The sequence below is a fragment of the Gopherus flavomarginatus genome, chromosome 14 (genome assembly GCF_025201925.1).
Source record: "Gopherus flavomarginatus isolate rGopFla2 chromosome 14, rGopFla2.mat.asm, whole genome shotgun sequence".
Classification (NCBI taxonomy): Eukaryota; Metazoa; Chordata; order Testudines; family Testudinidae; genus Gopherus; species Gopherus flavomarginatus.
Window position 1 is genome coordinate 4,696,181 of NC_066630.1, and position 13,691 is coordinate 4,709,871.

The 13,691-nt window shown below is 43.1% G+C and overlaps 1 protein-coding gene across 3 annotated transcripts in view; it reads left to right on the plus strand.

Moving 5' to 3' along the window:
• GALNS (galactosamine (N-acetyl)-6-sulfatase) overlaps nucleotides 1–13,691 on the plus strand; it is an 81,300-nt gene that overhangs the window by 61,648 nt on the left and 5,961 nt on the right. For 2 of the 3 annotated variants that reach the window (XM_050922611.1, XM_050922612.1), the window contains exons 13-14: nucleotides 1,796–1,913; nucleotides 4,672–4,789. In XM_050922611.1, the coding sequence (XP_050778568.1) occupies nucleotides 1,796–1,913; nucleotides 4,672–4,758 (205 nt within the window). In that variant the 3' untranslated portion in view covers nucleotides 4,759–4,789. Of the gene's footprint in view, nucleotides 1–1,795; nucleotides 1,914–4,671; nucleotides 8,246–13,691 lie in introns of those variants that run through there. The other variant, XM_050922610.1, reaches the window with a different exon arrangement.

A 13,691-nucleotide genomic window follows, 5' to 3' on the forward strand; every position in this document is an offset into this window, starting at 1 on the left:
CAGTCACGGTAGCATTTAGGCTTGAGAAGCGTTCACTCGTTTCAACTTTGCAGCATAGTGACATTCCCCCTTTAAAGAACTATCCAATTTTAATGGCTCCAGTGCCCAATTTATTGTATAAGTCATTGTACATCTCCTCTCTTACTGCATTCACAGCCTTTGTGAGCTTCCCTTTGTGATGTCTCCTGACAGCGCGCGGGCGTTTCTTTGTGATCTTTTCCCTGTATGTCAACATAGATTAGCTTTTAACGCCGAACAGCCTCAGCTGAATAACGTTTTTTAACAAACGGTCATCCTGGGAGTCCCGTGTGCTGAATGTGACCAGAGTACCTCCAGATACAATGTGGCCATGCGGGTGCAATGCTGTCTCAACTCACTGGCCATGCGGTTGCTGCTTTGAATGCTCCTATCAAGAGTGGTAGCCAGAGATGGTCTTTGGGACCTTCAAAATGTTTGGTCGACCCCCAGTTTTCAGAATAGCCTCAGGTGTAACACGGAACTGGAGAACCTGCTGCAATTGGAGAAAAAAGGAGATAGAGTGTGATGGAATGGGAACTTTACAAGAATAATCTCTCCTGGTGGTCCAACAAATCATACCACTGGATCTGGTGATAGTCTCTACATTTATTCTCTAATCCAGAGTACAGCTAACTAGGTGTGAGAGAGACAGATTAGCTTGCTTGAGCTTGTCAGTTCCCTTTAGTTCTCTATCAGCATAGCTCAGACCCATCCCCACAATCAGTTTCTCTCTGGAAGGCTGCCGAGGAGATGTGATATTTATAGGGTTTACTGGAAACAGTTGGCACATCGCTGGGCTTCAAGATATGATTGTTTTTTAGAGAAGGAAATTAGCTGGAGTGTGGGGCTGGTGGCCAGGTTGGGCTGTTAGCAAAGAGAGCCTAGGGTCAGGACCACGTTGCATTGTTTCCCTTTTATCTCCAGCAGCAATTTGCCGTTCTCTGTTTCTTAAGTGACTCTTAATATGGGCAAAATGAGATCATTGGGTATTAATCCTCCATTTTAGAAGTACTTGAAGTATTACCACAGTGAAATAGAGTGTAAGCCACTTAAACAATACCTACTGAAGTAATAATGCTGATAAAAGGGAGATAGGTGCACAGTTCTTTGCATGAGGGTTTTAGGCTGCCAACTCCCCATTAAGGTCAATGGGAGAAGCTTGGCCAGTGTCCTGTGTATGAATGTGACAGGTTGGTGCCAGCCAGCAACAAGAATGTTGCTGAAGAAAAACATTCTTGTAGTTTAAACATGGGGTGGGGAGCTGGGAACTCCGGGTTCTGTCTCTGTCTCATGAGTTCTCTCTTTCTCGGGTTCCCCATTTCCGGAGTGGGGTTCGTGATATTTGCCCACCTTGCCAGGGGATTGTGAGGCTGAATTAGTCAACGTTGGCAAATAAAACACTAAATCCTTGGTTCAGGGATGCAAGAAAGATGCAAAGTACTGTTGTTTCCCTTGTTATAGGGAAAACGGGTGGGATGTTCCAAGCACCGAGGGCCCCAAATCCAATTGAAAGGCAATGGAAGTTTGACACACAGCACCCTCCAGTCCTTCTGGAAATCCTACCCAACTTACTCATTTACTTATTTAGATGTGTTACCAGGTGCTTGCAGAGTGCTCTAGACACTGTCCCAGAGCATCCGTACCAGACATCAATTTCCCAATGGCCCTAAGTCCCATGCGCTGTACAGACTCCTGTCCCCTAAATACACCATACATCGAACCAGACACCAGGGTAGTGTCTGTCTAGTAACTCCTGTTGCTTTTCATATTGTTCTAGTTTTTCCAGCTATGAGTACCAGGAAGTTATGGAACAAATATCCCCCGAAGTCCAACTGCACAAGGAGACCATGGTGCCAGGGGAGCCACAGCTGAACGTGTGTGACAAGGCCGTCATGGTAAGGGATTAAAACATAAATCAATTTGAGCATCCTTGACTTATAATGAATTTCGTAAAGCGTAAAAGTCTCACTTAACACTGAGGAGGGCTGGAGAAGAAACGTCATTTGGTCCTTTCAAAGGGCTATCTGGCTTCTGCATTGAAGATGCAGCCATTGGTTATCTGTGGAATGCCGTAGTACAAAGTGGGTGGCCTTAGGCCTGGAAAGTCTACCAGCACACTGTGATAAACTCTGTGACTTCCTTCCTTACAGATAGTACAGTATCCACAGCTCTAGTGCCTTCTCCTCCTTCCTAATCCCCTCCACAAATCTCAGAAGTCCAGCTGCATTGTGAGCAATGGGATTGGCACCTGGGCTCTCGTCGTTCTCAATAGCTTTGGGTATCTTTGGTCTTGGTCCACCTTCCCAAGCTCAGCCCACAACTGTTTTTCCAAAGTCTTCGTGGTCTTAAACACAGCAGCTGGAGAGTAGTGCTGCTTTTCTGTTCAGATTGTATTTGAAACTGCACGTTTTATAGTTGTGCTTTGGCATTTCAGTCAAAAAGTCCCTGATTTCTCCTGAGCTCCTTCTGAACGTGATGATTTGGGACATTGAGAAGGGCCCGTAGCAGTGTGCAAGATTTGAAGCATGTAAACCCCAAAGATGGAGAATTATTTAGTGTAGTCCAAGATGTGTGTCTGGGATACGGGGATGAAACTGAAAAAAGGAAAATGTTGTAGGTTGAATAATAGGAAAAATCTTCCTGACAGTGAAATAATCTTCCAGGGCAAATTCCATTTACCATCCCTAATTTCTAGGATTTTCATGTCTTGGATGTGTACAGGGGAAGCAGTTGAATCAGTTCTTCTGTGCTGCCTTTGTTTCACATTTGCTTTAATCACTGTCATCTCTCAGCAATGGTATTACATTGCCTGCTTTGATAAATGGATTGAAAGGGTCTCCAATTTCTGCACGTACCTAGTAGTGGGTCCCCATATCTGTTCTTAGTGCCAAGCCCAATTACTTGGGTTGTGCACTGAAGATCCCTGGGGGGACTGGGAAGAGGAATCTTTCCTATTTAGCCATGGAATAAAGCAGATCAACCACTTTGTAGCTGTTACTCCAGTCTTGGGACAGGAATAGGCGCTGCAACTTTAGCACCTCTGCACCACCAATGTGGCAAATCCTCCACTCTTGTGCCTCAGTGTTCCCTGTCATTAGTGTGCGGGGAACCCCTGTTGAGCTGATCTCTCAAATGTGCTGTTTTGAAGAAACTGCCCCTATGCCTGGACCCACTCCAGTTTTGTTGGATGTGGGACTTGGCACATGGAAGGGGTCTCAGGACGTGGTGTTTCAACAATGGATCTGTGAAAGCTGAATAGACTTAAATCTTGAGTCTAAAGCAGATGTAATCCAGTTTTCCAAAGGGATGAAAATTCCCTTTCTTTGTTTGGATCTATATTGCTTCAGCAGAATGTTTAGCCTGTGAAATTTCCAGTGGGTTTTCCTTGTTCTTATGTATTTTGAAAGTGAGAAACATATTTAGAAAGCAGAATTAATTGTTCTTAAATTGTCTGGAGCCCTTCATTTCAGGAGACACGCTCATATGAAATCCCTCTGCCTTCCCATTCACCGCCCGCAGAGATTGTTGGTGCGTCACTGCCATCTGTTGTTAGTTACGTGGAATGTAAACCTGCTCCAGCATTTTTATAGCATTAATCTTTTCCCTGGAGGAATCTGATACTAAACAAATGCAAATGACTAGATTATATATATATGAAAAGACAGTAGGTCAGAGCAGACTTGACCTTTAATAACTGACCAGAAGACTTTCCCATGGAAGTATGGGTACTGAGAGAGAAGAAAGAAAGACCATCATTTACCAGGCTACTGTTTCACAGGAGGGAGAATGAGAGCAGACGATTTCTGGAGACAGAACAGGGATTGTAACTTTCCAGTCATTTTATTGCGATCCTACATTTCATTTTTTTTTTTTTTAATCATTTAAATACTCACCCCCACCCCAACCTGCCCATTTCCTAATAGCCCTTTGGAAGCTGGGTTTCCTCACTGATCAGGTTTATCCTCTGCCACCTGCCCACTGGGATAAAATCATTCAAGAAGCAAGAAAAGAAGGGAGGCAGATAGCCTTGGTTCACATGCTTTGGCGTGGTTGTTATCTAAGCACCTCCTAATCCATCAATTTATAAGCTAATCCCCCAAAACGCTCATTAACGCAAATATGCTTCTCTCTCTCTCACCCTCAGTCTTCAGAAGCTGCTGCCTTGTACTTGGTTCCTTAAGAAATTTTACAAAATACCTTACTGCTAATAATTACAGCCTCTTTCTGGATCGGGGGTAGGGGTTTCACCAAACATGTAGATTTGCTCCCTCATCACGGTATTGGAGAAAAGGGTCACCACAACTCCCTGCAAACTGCAGATCTCAGCGGGGAGGCTAATGCAGGTGTCTGTTGCTGAAGGAATGTGGAAGGCAGTGTCATAATCATCTGCTGGAAAAGGATTTGTGGGTTTACCTGAAGACTGTAGGGATGAACTTCCAAGGGCGTAGCTAGACGGACCCTGCTAGCTTCAGCCACAAGTGAAGGTTCCTTTTTCAATAGAATATAAGAGTGGTCTTGTGTACTAAAAATATAAATGGGTCTGTTGTGGCTCAGGGCTCATTGTCCAGCTCCTCTTCCAGACCTTGACAGTTTAATTCCACAAGGCTGATTTTATGTTTCTCTCCCTCTCTCTCCTTTTTTTTTTTTAAACAGAATTGGGCTCCTCCAGGCTGTGAGAAGCTAGGAAAGTGTTTGGAACCTCCCAAGTCCAATCCAAAGAAATGCTTTTGGCCACACTAATATTCCAGCATGCAGGGTCTGCTCGAAAGCCGTAAGCAGCTGAGATCATGGTTCACAATGCACATGGACACTTGTGTTTACATCATGGAAGGGAGTGATGTAAGATATCATCACGTACTCTTCAGAAGGGGCCAATGGTTACAGCATTACTTCTCAGGGTTTTAGCAATTAGTTTTCATTTAATTCAGTGTCTCTCTTAATGGGTCAAATGAGATGTTGCTGCAATACATGGTAAATTTTCAGTAATTAATATAATTTTTAAATGATATGACTAGAGAAGATTTTCAGCCAATCACAACTCTCACATTACCTCAGGAATGACATGGCTGTCCAGTCAACTTGCTTCTTTCCCACTCAGGCTGTTCTCTTGGATAGCTCTTCATTAAAGTGGCCGAAAGTGGCCTCAAGGGAAGGTCCCAGAAGAAGGTTGCCCAGAACTTTCATACCCTCCAGATAGAATATGCCAGATTTGCTTTGCTTTACTTTCTAGTCACATAGGAATGAAGTATATAGCTAGCTGCAGTCATTTTCAGTGACTGTTTTAAAATTGTATTTCTAGTGTAAGCTTTTTGAGGCATGGCCTTTTTTTTTCTTTTTATCTTTTTTAGTGTGTGTACACAGCACCTATCACAATGGTCCCTGCACCCACAGGCTCTGTGTCTCCCTGATGCAAACATTCCCTTCAATAGCCTAATATTAACCAGCAGGTTCCAAGCAGAGAATGCCCTGTATTTGTCAAGCATGAATCTGCAAACAGAGCTGTTGTGAGCATGAGCTAGGTAATGTTTGTAATGCACTTTGAAGATGAAAAGTGTGATGTAAGTGCTAAATTTCCCTACAGTATTACACGGAGTGCCTTTGGGACCCAGGAATGGCCCTCAGTGGCTTAGTCCATGATCCATTCACTTCAGAAAATCTGGGTTCAGATAGGGATTTGGTCATGCTTCCAGCCTGCCAAAGGAAGTCACTTTTCAGTCACATGGGCACAGCCAGTTGGAGGCTCGAAAGGCCCATTTGCATCAGGATCTTTAGTCTTGGCAGTGTTCCCAGTTTATGCTCTATGGGGAATTCTTCTCACAGTGCAAACTGTCCAAGTGCCGCACTCAGCATTCTGGGGCCAGCATTCCTGTAAGTGTCGTTCTCAGGAATTGTGGATCCCCAGCAGAATTGCACATAGGAGGCTCTTCCCCTGGCTCTGTGTCTGGTACTCATGCACCTCGCTAGTGCTAGTGGCTTTCTGGTGCACAAAGAAAAGCTAACAAGACGTTTGGGGATTGCTGAGAACATACTAGCAGTAGTCCTGTACAGCCTGTCTGGGCCACTTCTGTCTCTCCAGAGCACTTGATGCTATTCCCATTTGTCTTGATGCAGAGGTGAGTTGCTTCAGGAAGGGAACAACTGTTCCACTCCTCCCCCCACCAAAGCCCACAACTCCAGATAAATGGAGACAACCAGCTTCGGTGCTAACCATTATACCACCCGTTGAGACCCTGGCTCTACAACTTCTGCCCACACAAGCTCTTCCCCTGCTTCCACGCCTAAGTAACCCAATCCTTCTGTTCGCCAAAGTACTTCCCTCCTCTAAACCCCTTCACAGAGGCTGGACAGGCCCACGAATGTAGGGATTGTCAAGAAGTGACACCGGAGTTGGCCATAGCACCTTTTGTGTCAGGAATTATAACCAATACCAGAGCCTCACCCTCCAGCAGAGCCCTCTTAGTATCTCACAGATCTGCTCATCTGCCGGGGTGTTTTTTCTGCTGGTCTTCATCTTATTTACCTTGTGGGTTATAGTGTCCCTTGTTATCCATCAAAGATCTCAAGGCATCTCTGTTTGAGTCCTAACATTTTATGTATGTCATCCCAGTACGGCTGGGGCAAAGGGCCCATTTTGAGTGATATGCTGGATGACAGGAGGTGATGGATTGGATCCTGACTGTAGCGAAAGGAATCAGTACAAAATCAGCACCCCCATTTCAGATCTCTCTCCTCTCTAAGCTTGACTGCCGCTGGGGTTTGTCACCCAGAAATGCTCAGAGCTCTACTAGCCAAATTTGTTTAATACTTTGCACTATTGACAGGCATGGAGATCAGCAAATGTTGGATTCCTTTATTATGATTCTCTGAAAATCCTGTCAACCTAAAATGTAATAGTTCTGAATGCAATGCTATGAGATCCATGGACGAAAGGCGCCATATAAACAGAGGTCAATGCTTGTTCTTTGAGCTCAGCCCACTAAGTAATCACTCATTCTAAGCATTTATACCATGCTTGTCACAGTAGGATCTGGGTGCCTCTTATCCTATGTATTCCTTACCTTCCTGCTCCTTTTTCTCTCTTTCCCAGCTTATAGTCTCGAAGATGCTGCTTTTCCCCTCTCTCTATATCTTGCTGATACAGGCCCATCAGTTTCTTAATGCCCTCAGTATTTGATCAGTTACGTGGAGCCCTGATTTTCATCACTCTGACAACTCAGTTGCTTGAGATCACACTCCCACATTCCTGATTTCTGTGATCAAACACAAAGGAACAGACAGACACCGCAAGCCAACATCCCTAGTACATCTGAGTGTTCCTTTACTAACTTCAGACTTTGCCAGCTCCAGGTGGGTTGCATCAGCTGAAGCATTCCAGAGGAGCACATAATATTGACATTTGCCCTCCTTGCTTTCTGGTTCTCTAAGCATCATAGCCTTGTATTATCATCTGGAAAAAAAAGTTAGAGAATGTGCAACAATAAATGAAACTGATGCCCAAGCTTGTAAAGCAAAATGGCTGTGCACCCAGCCAGGACCCCTTAATGGGGGCACAGTAGGAGATATGTAGCAGCCTTGAGATCCTAGGATGACTTGTTCTGATTACACAGATATCAAGAGTACTGAATTGATTAGGGTTTTACGAACAGCCATAAGTTTTCATTATAATATTTCTAAGACATTGAATTTATAACAACGTGTCTGTGATGTGATTTGGAAACAATTATGCTGAAGTGATAAATGCTGAGAAGTGCAGCATTTAGAGCCAGTTTTTTCAAAAGTGTGCGTGCAAAGTGTCTGTATGTGCACATTTATTTGCAGTAGTTCTGCATAAAAATAGCCGTTTCGATGTCTAATTGACTTAATTAATCACTTGCATGTGCAGTTATGACAAGTGAATATACATAGCACTCTTATTTTAAATCAATCCCTTTTCCAGAGATATCCAGATTTTGCGCATGTCTGCATGCAGAATTCTGGATGCTGTAAGTGAATCGACAGTGATATTTGTTTAATTCTCTGCTCTGCACTTGTTTCTTTATAAGAGACAGAAATTTAATATGAAGGAGCTACTGCTTTAAATTAAAATAATAATTGTAGCAAATGGAAATTAGCTCCATAGCTGGATTGTTAAGAAGTATTTTTAATCAATGCCTCTTTCAAAGGTGGACAGTTTTTAATGTTGTTCTGGGCCCAGGGGAATTGAAGAATAAACTGAAAAGGTATTTGATCAGCGTGTGCAGTGTGTATTTTCTGAGGCTGACAAAACTAAGAGCACAGCAATCAAGATGCCAGCACTAGTGTTAGAAACCTGCCTCTCTTCTCCTGAGCAGAGTGAGAGCCAGTTGGGATGAATGGCAGGATTCTGACCAGGTGCTATTACAGCTCTGAGAGATGCAGCACAGTCTAGGATGGGACTGGAAATCAGGAGAGTTCTAATCCCAGCTCAGCCAGTGACCTGCTGCATGACCCTGGGAAAGTCACCTCCCCTTTCTGTGCCTTTGTTCTCCTCCACCCTTTATCTTGCCTGTTTTGATTGCAAGCTCTTTGGGGCAGTGCCTATCTTACTGTGTCGGGGGCGGGGGGAGAGGGTTCCATTATAATGGGGCCCTTTACACACTACTGTCATACAAATAAATACCTCACATTGGGACAAATTCACCGACGAGCTCCAACTTTTCCACCACTCTGGTCACACAGAGCAGCTGTAAACTTGGCTTACCTGGCCGGGTAAGCTGTGTTTGTGGTTGGCTTGCGTCACTGTAGCAGCACAAAGCAGCCAGAACATATTGGTAAATCCTGCCCTTAGTATTTATATAGGACCCTCGATGCATGTTTGATCCAGGCTCCAGCTGCTCAGAACACTCAGTGAGTCAGTGCGCTCACAGTGACCTCTGTGGTTTGGGAACTGCCTGCACTGAGGCAGGAGTTGGTTTTCTTGTGGCTGTTGGCAGCCTTTCAAAGAAGGCAGGTGAGTCTGGCTGACTGGCTGGGCTGTTATTAGCAGTGATGGTTTCTTGGTGTTTTGCTCTTTTAAGATGTGTAGTTTGGAGCAGCACATAACACAGACAGAGAGAGGACTTATGTCTTGAGTTCATTCATTGGTATGTGATGTTCCCTTCTTTATATTTAAGTATGCCTCCCAAGTGGCATAAGCTTAAAAGCTGCCCAGGCTGAGAATCCAGGGAATTCCTTCCTTGACTTTAATTTCCAATTAGCTGAGCCAGGAGACTCCAGAGATGGCCCCTTCCTCACCCCCGAGGCTATGTTATCAGCCCCTCAATGCAAAGAAGCTTCTGAAATTGCTGTAACTAATAATCATGGGAAAAGTCCTACGATATTCACAGTCTATGGCTCCAAAATTGGAGGCTTGATTTGAAAACCTGCAGCAACAAATGGATTATCTCGGTGGCAAATTAGTCTCTGTGGACCAACAATTTGGTATCTGCACACTGGAATTGGAAACCAGCAGATCAGTTCCAAACACTTACACCCAAGGTTAATGCCCTGCAAACTGTTGAATATGGTGATGAAAGATAACATGCCTCTGCATTTTAAATGTGAATCCTTGGAAAGCAGTATTAAAAGTGAAAAGGCAAAGGTTCTGAACTGACCTGCCAGAACGGAAGGCAATGACAGCTGTGCATTTGCTAATAAAATGTTGACCCAGGCCTTGGGACGGAGTCCTCAGATGGTTATTGAGGTTGACAGAGGCTAGTGGGTTTTTAAAAATGGACCTAGAACTAATACTAATGTGGAGGAGACTGTTGGACTTCAGGGGATGTTCATTTTAGCATCGGATCCTGCAAGGTTCTGAGCATTTTCAGATGCTATTAACATCAATGGGAGCTAGCAGTTCTCAGCACCCTGCACATTGAAGCCTTTTACTGAGGTATGGGATACCCCCTTGGTCACTATCTTTAGTAACGACTTCCCAAAGCCATGTCCCTCTTTGTAAAGTGAAGCTGATAAGGTGGGTAACTTTTGGAAGGTTGAGAATATATTATTTTTTACTAGGGATGGCAACATCTACTCAGTCATAACATTAATGATTCTGAACAAAGAAGCACTAATGAAGAAAGATCTCATGAGGACGGGGAGCTGTTGTTTTCATCTCCTTTTCAAGGATATTCTGATTCAAATTAGGGAGAAGAAGGTTGAGTGGGATAAGGCGAAATGTTCTGCAGCGTCGATAGTGGTTACTTCATCAGACAGGGAAGAGGAATCCCACATCAGTGATCTTGCTGCTGTACTGTGCACTGGAAACTTTACAAACTACCGCACAGAATAATTTCCCTTTTTTACCAGTTTTTATAACAGTCACTCCTAGAACTTGAACACCCTAAGAACTGTGTTGGATTTCAATTGGTGTCAGGACGCTGGTCTTCTTAATGAGTGGCTTGATTTCTCTTTCTTGAGACTTATTTGGAAACGTATGGTTTTGCTTGAATGTTTCTGGTAGTATCAGTGTTTGACACAAATTTCTTGTGCATTATTAGAAGAGGTAATACAGAGTGCGCTAAAGTTATGCTTTGTTTCCTCTTGACTAAACTATGGTCTATTTTAAAAGCATGTGAAGAATAATGAAAAAATATTTGCCTTTCATTTGGTTTGCTTCCTCTTCTCTTGGTTATTTTTGACCTGTGGGCATTATTTGCTGGATTCATGGCATAACCTCTTCTGTGGTTTATATTTATTCCTTGTTCAAGATCTAGTTAAAATCCTATAAATGAATTATAAAAATAATTCCATAAGAAGGTGGATTTCCAGGCCGGAATCTGTCACCTTTTAGGAGAGAAGAAACATGAAATCAATCACACTCCCTGAAAGAGAGCCAAGTCAGCAGCTGGCTTTTAGCTTTCAGTGCATTTTATTTCCCTGGAATCAGTTAATACCCTTCTGGGTGATATCTAGGTTGGATGGCAACAAGATTCCTCCATTGAAAGGGATACAGGCTATAAGCACCGGGAGATGTGATTTGAGACATTTGTGCCAAATCCACCAGTTCTGGATTACTCTCAAAAACCCCATTTTGGATTACTAGGCCAGCTAGGGAGAGTAAGGAAGCCAGTGGGGGGCTTTCGATTGGACCCTATGTCGTGAAGAGTCTAAGCAGTCATGGATATGGCTGACTGTAAAATGACAGCATTAGACTATGGTGCATTTGACTTTATTACAGAAGCCTGCCTAATTATCCAGTACCAAAGCTGAAGGCTGCATCATAGAGCTGGTTGGAGGAAAAAAACATTGACCGACCCAGATTCCAGCAGAATATCCAGTTCAATCAAAATCTAAACCCTGTGCGAAATACGGTGGATTTCACTGGAATTTCTTTTCAGAAGAAAACCAGGAAAAAGTTTTGACAATGTTGAATCAGTTTCCAATGTATTTGGAAGGAAACAGATCAGTTTTTTGTTCTGAAACAGCGTTTCCAAAACTTTTATTTTGTGTTTGTAATTCTAAATTTCAAAAAATTGAAATGAAATGTTTTGATTATCCCAAAATGAAGGGTTTTTTTGTGTGGAATGAAGCCACATTTCCAAATCCTGAAATCCTTAGTGAAATGAAACTTCTGCCCTCTGTGCAGCTCTACTACTTTACCAATGAATATTTAGTCAGATTAAAGTTAGATATCAGTGGCTTGTAGACAGGGGTGTATATAATAATACTTTTTACCTCTCATGTCAGGATCTCAAAGTGCTTTTACAGGCTTAACTAATTAAACTTCCCAGAACCTCTGTGAGGGAGGTGTAGCCTGGTTAATTTGATACGTTTGGGTTGGTACTACAAATGGGCATCTTAAACCACAGTGACTTGTGCTAAGGATTCAGCCTCCTGAATGCCTACAGTATGGGGATCAGTAGAGTGAGAATCACCATTAGGCATTCTATTAGGTTTAGAGACTCTAGGAGGACGAACTGTGAGTGTATGACGTATGGTCACAGGTTATCACACATTCTCTTATTAACAATTTAATTAAGCAGATGAACAATGCCCCAACTACTGAAACAGAGAGAGAGAGAGAAACAATGAGATGTCCAGCATCAAGGATTTCATATTCTCATCCCTTAGGGCAACATCGAGATGGGTAAAAAGATTATCAAGTGGCCTTCTTATTGGGTGTCCCTGACATGCTTCCTTCCACACTCAGCCTGGGCTAGACCTTTTATCCTGTTACCCCTGCTGTGCTTATGCATCAGAGTAAGAGTATTGCCCCTGTTCCTTATTTGTACTTCCACACTTTACTAACTTAGCATGCCCCGTTTCTCATAGCTTATCCACTTCATGTAGAATTGCTTAGAATGGCTGGAAGGGACCTCAAGAGGTCATCTAAACCAGTCCCCTGCACTCATGGCAGGACTCAGTATTATCTAGACCAGGGCTCGGCAACCTTTCAGAAGTGCTGTGCCGAGTCTTCATTTATTCACTCTGATTTAAGGTTTTGCGTGCCAGTAATACATGTTAACGTTTTTAGAAGGTCTCTTTCTATAAGTCCATAATACATAACTAAACTATTGTTGTATGTAAAGTAAATAAAGTTTTTAAAATGTTTAAGAAGCTTCATTTAAAATTAAATTAGAATGCAGAGCCCCCCGGACCAGTGGCCGGGACTTGGGCAGTGTGAGTGACACTGAAAATCAGCTCACGTGCCGCCTTCGGCATGCGTGCCATAGGTTGTCTACCCCTGAAGTTTTTCCTAATGTCCAACTGAAACGCCCTTGCTGCAATTAAGCCCATTGCTTCTTCTCCTATCCTCAGAGGTTAAGGAGAACAATTTTTCTCCCTTCTCCTTGTAACAACCTTTTATGTACTTGAAAACTGTTATGTCCCCTCTAGGTCTTCTCTTCCCTTATTCTCATTAACATACACATGAGTTACTATGGCAACTTTAAGTTATTACAGAATTCTTTGAAAAGTTACTACCGGTCATCTTGTAACATTAACTAGTGAGGCCTATTTCCCAGGACATCAGAAACTAATACATCAATTACTGTATCTCTCAATCTTACTGGCCCGGGTTTGTCCCTCAGCCAACTTGTCATGCCAACCTCTTTCAGGCCTGAGACCTTCGATGGCCAAGCTAAATCTCTTACTGGCCTAAAGCCTGTAGGCCTCAGGTTGACGCTTTACCTTACTTATCCTTATCCTACAACTTAAAGTTATTAACCGCACATTGATTGTATTATGTATTTGTATATTCATCTATCCTTGCAGTTAATTTCGATATAATCACATAACTATATAATTATATCAAACAATTAACTACAGAGGTTAGTAGTGGTTGCAGGCTGCTGTAATACAGTCACGTGAAACATAGTCTTTCCAGGGTTAGCCATATAACATCCCAAGCGTTCCTTGACTTAAGGAGGAGACGCAATCCGCCTGTCTCCCTAGCTTGTCTAGTCAGACTAGGTGCTCCACACCTCACTAGTGATAGTCCAGAACTAAAGCATTTTGGCATGAATTCCTCGCCAATGGAGAGGTCTCTGCCTGGCTCAAGCTGGCAGGAGAAAATTAGTGCTAGGCAAATTCTTTTCAGATGAGACTAAAAGTTATTAACTGGTTGCAAGGAGTAGGCAGGGGGAGCATTCAATACCAAAACCCAATATATTGGCCAGTAGAGCAGTGTTCATCTTGTCTCCTTTGAAATGGAGGAATAGAGGGGTTAAGAGCTT